Source organism: Asparagus officinalis, chromosome 7 (genome assembly GCF_001876935.1).
Source record: "Asparagus officinalis chromosome 7, Aspof.V1, whole genome shotgun sequence".
Taxonomy (NCBI): Eukaryota; Viridiplantae; Streptophyta; class Magnoliopsida; order Asparagales; family Asparagaceae; genus Asparagus; species Asparagus officinalis.
The window spans coordinates 129,923,553-129,933,949 of record NC_033800.1 but is presented as its reverse complement, the minus strand read 5'-3'; the positions used below and the strand labels follow the sequence as shown (position 1 = coordinate 129,933,949).

The following is a 10,397-nucleotide window of genomic DNA, read 5'->3' as shown; positions in this document are numbered from 1 at the left end:
GAAGGTTCCTAAAATTTCTTAAAACTCATGGGTGTCTTCTGCATACCCCAAAAGTGGCTCTTTTCTTCTTCTTCTTTTTTTTCGCGGGCAGCACCCAGGTCTTCAGCAAGCTGCAACAAGTAAGATATCATGGTTACATAAGAAGCTTTTTGAACTTCATCAGATGTAATGTTATGCGGTAATTATGAACTATGATCATCAGTTACTTACCTGAAGAAATTCAAAGTAGCCGAGTCCATCGTCCGTCCAATATATCCAAACATCACCAAAGTGTCCAGGCCTCTCCTCCCATGGACCAATTGTTTCTCTCCAACTAAATGCATTTCTTAACCAGTCACCTTCAACAAAACACCCACCTGAAACAAAAAAAAAAAAGAAGGTATTTAGAGCTTGTATTATTAACAGAAATAGATGAAATATCATTCATTTTGGGCCAAATTGCAAGATGCCTTAAGATTTGAGGGACTTATGAGCAATTTCAAAGATTTGAAGGACAAATAAGGAATGATTTGAGGGACTAATATGGAATTATTACAGATTTGAGGGACTAATGCTAAATAACCCATAATTTTAAGTTATATAACTCAACAATTACAAGAACAGTCACATTTTTTTGTCAATAGAGTTTGAAATTGCATAAATATATCTAAAAGTTAAAACTATACCAAACTTGAGAAGCTTTTCTGATCTAATGGTTACATTTTTTTTCAGCAGCAAACTGGAATTCCTAAGTCAGTGCAAAAAAGCTACAATAGACTAGAGATAAGCCATGTCCCTGTATGGAATATTAATGAAAAGGTAGGGCCTTAGAATATATTTATTTTTGAATGTATGAAGGATATGGTTGAAGATAACATGTAAGTTCTCGAAATATCATGATATATCCTTGTTCTCTTCAAAACATAAATTCTGCAATATTTTCTACGTCTTGAACACTATTGATAATATATAATGTGAATGTCACTATGTTCTATTTTTCTCATTTGAACTCTTAAAAAAATTTATTCCAAAACCCGAAGAAAATTTTACAATTAATTATATACCTTATAGGTGTCTGTAGGCATCACAGATACTTGATCTAACCAAATAACTCCTTTTCAATTGGTTGTCAGTTGAAGTCTTGAATTACTATTTGACCCTCTTGATTCCAACTCAAGCGCCATCTTTGTCCAATTTGACACTCGAGAAGCTGAAGCCCTGCAAGAAGCGAAAAGGCTGTTATATATATATAATGGAAAATATCAATGGTTAAACCTGAAAAATATGCTCACATTATATTAGTAAATGCCAGGCTTTGCGATCCATCTGAGCTCATGAGCGAAAGTGATAAATTCAATGATCCCAATGACATAACATGAAGAACCACTTTATAGGTCTTCCCTCGTTCAATATTCTGCGAGTTACACCAAATGTGGAAGCCATTGATTGTTACATGAGAATGTGAAGGTTCCTAAAATTTCTTAAAACTCATGGGTGTCTTCTGCATACCCCAAAAGTGGCTCTTTTCTTCTTCTTCTTTTTTTTGCGGGGCGGTTGGGGTGTGATGTGTGGGTGGGTGTGTGGAGGGGTGGTGTGGCCGGTGGGGGGTACGATTTTGAAGAGTGGGGGTTTTATGAAATTTATCAAAATAAGAATATTTCCTTCTTATCATTCACCTATAATTCTGCAGGTATGCATGTCCGAAGAACCAAACTCTATTATAAAACTAACAGTTTCATTGCTGACAATAGATGAGGTTTTTTCCCTTCTAGAACTGCATGATATAGGTGAAGAAAATTTCTTGTAATTTAGCCCTGATAATAAAAAGTTACACGCTTTCAAACACTAGTAGAAAAACGACCAACCTAGACGGAGCAATCTAGACGGAAATTTTTTCCGTCTAGATTGGATCAAAGTAGACGGAAAAATTCCGTCTAGATTGTTCCGTCTAGGTTGGAGCAAACTAGACGGAATTTTCCGTCTAGTTTGACAAACCCAGACGGAACAGGCAATCTAGACGGAAATTCCGTCTAGGTTGCCTTAACCTAGACGGAATTTCCGTCTACGTTGCCTATACAACCTAGACGGTAGTCCGTCTAGGTTGTATAGTCAACCTAGACGGAAATTCCGTCTAGGTTGAGGAAACCTAGACGGAATTTCCGTCTAGGTTTCCTAGGGCAGTTTTTAGCCCCTACCAGCCGCCACCCCCTCCCATTTCTCTCAATCTCATCCACCCGACCCCCCCTTGTTCGGTCTCCCCCCCGACTCCCCCCCTCCTCCGGCCTCCCCCCCGCCCCCCCTGGTCCATGGTCGACCCGCTTGAATGCATATATTGGGGTTCTAGTGCGTAGAGCGACCATTATCAACCCTTATTTTCAATTTCGAGAACTACCATGGAGCGCATACGAGGCGATATGGACAGCGCTTATGGTAACTACATATTGCTATTACTTTTTATTTATTAATAATTAGTATTTGATATTAAATTATCTTTCCTAAATGTGTATGTAAATCTACAGGACTGCTTCTGCCTTGAGGACTTTGAGGGGGCTTGGAATTATGTGTTCAATGTTAAGGTTGAAGTAGTTCTCAAACAATGGAGGCATGAGATCAAACATGAAACCTATGACAGGTATGAGGAGGACTGGCAGAGGTTTTTAAACCTCGACGCCCGAGTTGACGAGGTTCATTTCACAGCTCTCCTCATGTATTGGGACAGCGATGCCTCCAAGGTTAGTTTCATGAAAATTACTTTATACTTTTAAGATATTAATTTATTGCATATTTGCTAATTTTTTTCTTTTAAAAAAGAATAAATCCACGAAGGGGTCAGAAAATAGAAGAAAGAAGCTGCATGACCACCACTTGGGCTCACACTCCTATGCCAATCTGGAGGATGTTTATTGTCAGGATACGGTAGATTTCCGTCTAAAGTTTTGATGAATTTAATGATTAGTATGATTATGAGTGTGATAATATATAATATGACAGGGAAAATCATTAATGCCAATACACTTGAGGGCGAAAGCGGCGTATGGCATTTTCCGTGATAGATATAGGGGTGATGAGAAGAATCGAGATAAGATCAAGGCAAATCTCGAGTTGGTGGTGAGAGTTATACATATCTTGTGTAGTATTATTAATTCTATTTTGTTGTTAATATTATGAGGAAATGAGAACACAAATAACATTGTCTTTACCATGAATTAATTATATATTTGTGCTTTAGGAGGGATTTGAGGCTGCATCAAAGGAGGCTGCAACTGTGTATATGTCGCAGCAGGAGGAACAATCTGAGCCGGACCCTCACATGCTTTCTGCAGAGGACAACATTACTCTCACACAGCATTTGATGGGTCATAATAGGTATGGATGTAGAAAATTTGAATCAATTTGAATACTACATTCCTATTTATATTTTTTTATCATTATTGAATTCGAGAGGTAAATTTAATATTTATTTCTCCCTAAATATAGGAGAGGGAGATATCCTCTGCATGGTGTTGGAGCTTCACCCGGCGTAAGCATGAGGTCATCCACAGCATCCTCCACACCATTTACATCCATGAGAGCAGCCCCGCCTCGGTTCCAGGCTATGCCATTTGTCGCACGTATCTCTGCATATTTGCTTGACAAGATTGACTCGGAGCTACATATCCAGGTGACTAATGAGATGACAAGAGTTGCGCTGACGGCGAACTCGATGGATGATCTCCTGGGGTATGTCATGCAATATTTAAGCGGTGCGATTCCTCATAGCGCGTATGGTGGTGTTATACGGATTATAAGCTCGCTTGGCGATAATTCCGGTGCTGGTCAGAGCAGCACTCAGGTACCTTATTTTTTTCTTAAAATAATAAATTCATTTATATTTAATATGTATTAAACACTCCTTAATGATTATTCAATTGACCATTCAGAGTGGAGATATTGGAGGGAGCAGCACACGTTCTCGTAACCAGGATAGAGATACTGCCGACGACGACGACCGATGAGGTTTATGAGGTTTTTTGTGGATTTTTAATGCAATGAACAGCTTTATCTGTTATAACAATACTTATATGCTTGTTGGATGTATATATTAGACGGTCTTGGTTGATGCATATTTTGAAGTAGATAGTTGGATTTGTTTATTATGCTGGAATTGATTATATTATGGCTGGATCTGTGCATTATGTTGGATTTGAATATTTTTTGGGTTTGAATGGAATTGTCTAAAATCTTGATTATATTTGGATGGTTGGATGTATTCATATATACAGTATTTATTGTATGTATTCATGTATTGGTGTAATTGTACAGGAAAATACAAATTGTAATATATTTTTTTTGCTGGAAAAATAGCAACCTAGACGGAATTCCGTCTAGACTGTACCAACCTAGACGGAAATTCCGTCTAGGTTGCAATAATCAACCTAGACGGAAAACCGTCTAGGTTGTCAACCTAGACGGATTTCCGTCTAGGTTGGTAACCTAGACGGTTTCCCGTCTAGGTTGTTAACGTAGACGGATTTCCGTCTAGGTTAACAATCTAGACGGAAATATAACTTCCGTCTAGGTTGGTTTCCGTCTAGATTGATCAATTTAGACGGAAATCCGTCTAGTTTGATCCAAACTAGACGGTAACAGAATAAACCAATCTACCTAGACGGATTTCCGTCTAGATGAACCAACCTAGACGGAAATTTCCGTCTAGGTTGGTCTACAATCCGTCTAGATTGGATCATCTAGACGGAAATCCGTCTAGGTAGACCAACCTAGACGGAAATGTCGATTCCGTCTAGGTTGGTTTCCGTCTAGATTGATCAATTTAGACGGAAATCCGTCTAGTTTGATCCAAACTAGACGGTAACAGAATAAACCAATCTACCTAGACGGATTTCCGTCTAGATGAACCAACCTAGACAGATTGTAGACCAACCTAGACGGAAATTTCCGTCTAGGTTGGTCGTTTTTCTACTAGTGAAATGCATTTAGTGACGATAATGTTAGATCTAATATTTGAGATCTAAATCTTAAAGCCACGATTGATTCAAAGAGATTAACTAGAATCAAAAGGTGCGGAAGCATATACTTGAATCCATTGAGGAAAACCTGATTAGGGTTTTGATGATCTTCTAATCTTAGGGTTTCTCCCTTATGGATATCTTTAGATGGTGATAAGAGAATGAAAGTGGCTAACCCTAGATTAGGGACCATAACCCCATATATATAGGTGTTGTATATTTGTAATTTGACCCCTCATCAAATTACAATTACAACCTGGTATCTGCGCATATAACCTCATGATTTATTTAAATACTCATTAACCCAAATTAATTGATCACTTTAGTGGGTTATCCTGAATGATAGTAATACACACAGATTAATCATATGTGCCCACAAATAGATTTAATTAGATTTAAATCCAACAATCTCCCACTTGGGCACCATATGACTCCTTAAAGTGTGTATTTATGAGCTCAAAATTGCTATCACTGTAAATGTATTTTCGAACAATCTCGTCCATTGACTATACCAATATAGGATCAAAGCGGCCTTCGTCACATTTATCGTGACTCGACCCATCAATGGTCACATATACCAATACAATCAAACGACATAGATCAATCATGGATGTGCAGCATGAAAATTACATGCAATGTGATCAGTACATATCTATTTTCAACTGGTCCTACTTTAGTGAGGTCAAAAACCAAACATAATGTAACGGAGTGTCTTAACTGAATACTTTATTCTGATCAGACAATACAACCAAACACAAAGCATTAAAAAATTACAAACTCCCACTAAATCTTGATATCCTCGAATATCACCACACCCATATGAGCGGTGTGCTCATGAAAAACCTTGGGTGGCAATCTCTTAGTAAGAGGATCTGCTATCATGGAGTTTGTTCCAATGTGCTCTATAGATATCTGTCCACTCTGTACCCTTTCTTTCACAACCAGGAACTTAATGTCAATATGTTTTGACTTAGTTGAGCTCCTGTTGTTATTGGAATACATTACTGCAGATTTATTGTCACAATATAACCTTATTGGTCTTTCCACATTTTCCAGAATACGTAGTCCCGTGACAAAATTTCGCAGCCATATTCCCTGATTGGATGCCTCATAGCAAACTACAAATTCTGCTGCCATAGTGGAAGAAGCTACAGGTGTTTGTTTGACACTTTTCCATGATATAGCTCCTCCTGCTAACATATAAATGTAGCCTGATGTAGACTTCCTACTATATTGGCATCCAGCAAAATCAGAATCAGAGTACCCAATGACCTCTAGCTGTTTTGATTTTCTGTATATGAGCATATAATCCTTTATTTCTGAAGATACCTCATAACCCTTTTGACTGCTATCCAATGATTCATACCAGGATTGCTTAAGTATCTACCTATTATCCCAATAATGTACGTAATATCCGGACGCGTACATACTTGAGCATACATTAGACTTCCTATAGCCGAAGCATAAGGAATCTTCTGCATTTCCTGAAGTTCAAGGTTACCTTTAGGGCACTGATTGAGACTAAACTTGTCTCCTTTAGTAAAAAGGGTATCTCCTGATCTGCAATCTTGCATGCCAAACATTTTAAGTACTTTATCGATATAGCTCTTTTGTGATAATCCAAGTATACCTCGAGAGCGATCTTGATGTATCTGGATTCCTAATATAAAAGAGGCGTCCCCAAGATCTTTCATCTCAAATTCTTTGATAGAAATCTCTTGGTTTCGTGCAACATGCCTATATCATTAGTGGCAAGCAAGATGTCATCCACATACAGAACCAGAAAAATATACTTACTCCCACTGAACTTGTGATATACACAGTCATCAACAATGTTCATCTCAAAACCGAACGAGATAATTATTTGTTGAAACTTATGATACCATTGACGAGGAGCTTGCTTGAGTCCATAGATGGATTTTCTTAATTTGCAAACCATATTCTTTAGGTCTCCTGACACAAAGTTTTCTGGTTGCACCATATAAATCATCTCATCAATATCGCCATTGAGAAATGCAGTCTTAACATCCATCTGATGCAACTCAAGATCATAATGAGCAATAAGTGCCATAATTATTTTGAAAGAGTCTTTCGATAAAACCGGAGAGAAAGTCTTTGTACAATCAATGCCTTCCTTTTGAGTAAAGCCTTTAGCTACAAGATGTGCCTTATACCTCTCCACATTACCATTTGCATCCCGCTTGGTTTTAAATATCCATTTACAACCAATTGGTTTTGCACTTTCTGGCAATGAGACAAGTTCCCAAACCTTATTGTCTTGCATAGACTTCTACTCTTCATTCATGGCATTAATCCACTGTTGAGAGTTAGAACTTTTCATGACCTGAAGGAAGTTGATCGGATCATCTTCCAACATTCCATTACTTTCCTCATGTTCTTGGAGAAATACAATATAATCATCCGAAATAACATTTCTCCTTTCTCTCGTGGATCTCCTTAATGGCACTGGTTTTTGAGGTTGTTGAGTTTGTTCTTCTGGAACATCGAGTTGTTCAACATTGTCATCTTGAGGTTTCGGATTTACTTCTTGAGCAACAACAGGTATAGTAACCTGAATATTATCAAAAGTAACTGTATGGATTGGATCTGAAGCCAATTCCTTCTCAAAAGCAATGTCTCTAACCTTATTTCTCCCCCTAAACTCAACATCCTCAAAGAATGTTGTTGTTCCCGTCTCAAAAATATTCATGAGTGTAGGATCATAAAACTTATAGCCCCTAGAGCGTTCAGAGTACCCAATAAAGTAGCTGTTAACTATTTTGGAGATCATAAAACTTATAGCCCCTAGAGCGTTCAGAGTACCCAATAAAGTAGCTGTTAACTATTTTGGAGTCCAATTTCTTTTCATTTGGCCTATAAGGCCTTACCTCAGCTGGACATCCCCAAATATGTAAGTGCTTTAAACTAGGCTTTCGACCAGTCCAAAGCTCATAAGCTGTTTTAGCAACTGCTTTACTTGGTACTCTATTCAGAATGTAAGCTGCTGTCTTAGCTGTTTTAGCAACTGCTTTACTTGGTACTCTATTCAGAATGTAAGCTGCTGTCTTTAGTGCTTCTCCTCTGAGTGACTCTGGTAAAGAAGAATGAGCAATCATACTCCTTACCATATCCTTAAGAGTCATGTTTCGTCTTTCAGCTACACCATTCATGCTAGGTGAACCCGGCATGGTGTACTGTGGGACGATACCGTATTCCTCTAGGTATCTAGCAAATGGTCCTGGACGTTGTTCACCTGAACCATCATATCTGCCGTAGTACTCACCACCACGATCAGATCTAACGGTTTTAATTCTTCTGTTGAGTTAATTTTTAATTTCAGCTTTATAGACTTTAAACATGTCCAGAGACTCAGATTTTTCATGAATAAGATATAGGTACCAATAACGTGAGTAATCGTCTATGAATGATATAAAATATTGTTGACCATTCCAGAATGCCGTAGGGAATAGCCCACAAATATCTGTATGTATCAATTCTAAGATATTCGAAGATCTGTTGGCACCTAATCTCTTAACTTTGGTCTGTTTTCCCTTGATACATTCAACACATACGTCGAAGTCCGAAAAATCAAGGGAATTCAAAATGCCATCCGATACAAAACGTTCAACTCTACCTTTTGAGATATGACCCAAGCGCTTATGCCATAATATTGCTGAAATTTCCTTATTTATTTTACGCTTAGTACCACGTGATTCCACATGCAAGGATTCATTATAAGAAGCAATTGTATCGAGCAAATATAGGTTATCATAAGTACTCAAGTAACCAGTTCCCACAATATTTGAATTAAAAAATAAACTGAATTGATTGTTTCCAAATGAATAAGAATAACCTGATTTATCCAATACAGAAACTGAAATCAAATTTCGTCTAAAAGACGGTACTACAAAAGTATCTTTCAAATCCAAATAAGAACCAGTTCCTAATAGCAACATAAAGTGCCCAATTGCTTCCACATCTACCGATTGTCCGTCGTCCACAAAGATGTGTCTTTCAACATCACTTGGCTTTCTGTAGCTCAGGCAACCCTGCATAGAAACACTTATGTGAGTAGTAGCACCAGAGTCTAACCACCAAGTGTTTCTAGGTACTGAAGCTAAATTAACCTCAGAACAGACCAAAGTAAGGAACGTACCCTTATTAGCACGCCAGACGTGGTATTTGGTACAATCCTTCTTTACGTGTCCAGGTTTGTTACAGAAGAAATAACACTGATTATCCTTATGTTGTTTCTTCTGAACTGGACCCTTAGCAGCTTCATTATCATTCTTTCTTTTCTTGCCCTTATCCTTAGAGGCATAGGCCAAATGAGAACTTTCAGTCTTATCTTTCTTCAACATGTCTGTTAGACCCTAGAGGGGGGGTGATTAGGGTCTTATGCTAATCTAATCCGATTAAAGCGCCAATTAAAATTAATTAATACGTTATCCTAGCAAGTATGAAATACAACAATATTTGTAAGCTAGTATAAGCAATGTAAACAATAAGATATATCCTATATGATGAAATATATATGCAAGGATATATAAACTAACACAAGGGTAATAGTGGATGATATAGATAATGAGCTAATGACAATGGCGATATAAGATATGAACATAAATATGAATGAACGCCAAAGCACACTCAAACAAGCGATATGATCACGGAGTTCGGACCTTCCGTCCTACGTCTCCGCTCCCCACTCCCGGGGAGAAATCCACTATCAACCGGGTTTTCTACGTTCACCCGAATAACGTTTACACCTCACAGTGTCGGTTTTCAACGCTCACCGATCAACGTTCACACTCACCCTCACAATGTCGGTTTTCAACGTTCACCGATCAACGTCCACTCCTCACACTCGGTTTTCTAGTTCACCGAAAACTTCACAACACACTCGGTTTCTAGCTCACCGAAAACCTTACAACACTCACAAAGTAAATACAACTACAACACTCACAATATAACAAATATAAATTTGTTCTCTACAATAGATGAGAACACAATGAAAGCACAACTCAAAGTTACAATCTCTCACCACCCAACTATACTATGTATGAAAGATACAATAAGCTCAATGTGGGTGTGTGTAACAGTGAGATTCAATAAAACTTAACTCAATAAGAACTAGCAATAAGAATTGATATGAAATTCAATAGTAAAAATGCTAGGAAATAGAGTTAAGGAAACTTCTCTATAAACACAAAGAGAGGATGATGAAATGTTGAAGATGAACTCTTCAATAGCTGATTGTAAAACTCCTCTTTGTAACAGCAAACCAAAACAAACTTAAACCAAACAAAAACAAGCTTAAACCCTTGTTTAAAACCTTGTTTAAAAACTTCTTTAAAAACTTCTTAGCTACTTGGTAGACATGATAATAAACATGCTACAGCGACTGGTTATCAG

The 10,397-nt window shown here is 37.7% G+C and overlaps 1 protein-coding gene across 1 annotated transcript; it reads left to right on the top strand.

Moving 5' to 3' along the window:
• LOC109849547 lies at positions 2,287 to 4,046 on the top strand. Its single transcript, XM_020419390.1, has 7 exons — positions 2,287 to 2,409; positions 2,499 to 2,711; positions 2,791 to 2,895; positions 2,971 to 3,087; positions 3,209 to 3,345; positions 3,457 to 3,811; positions 3,900 to 4,046. The coding sequence occupies exons 1-7, from the start codon at positions 2,407 to 2,409 to the stop codon at positions 3,972 to 3,974; spliced, it is 1,005 nt and encodes a 334-aa protein (XP_020274979.1). The 5' UTR covers positions 2,287 to 2,406; the 3' UTR covers positions 3,975 to 4,046.

Coding starts and splice junctions, on each gene's coding strand:
- LOC109849547 (XM_020419390.1), top strand. Junction 2,712..2,790: donor GGGACAGCGATGCCTCCAAG/GTTAGTTTCATG, acceptor CTTTTAAAAAAG/AATAAATCCACGAAGGGGTC. Junction 2,896..2,970: donor ATGTTTATTGTCAGGATACG/GTAGATTTCCGT, acceptor ATAATATGACAG/GGAAAATCATTAATGCCAAT.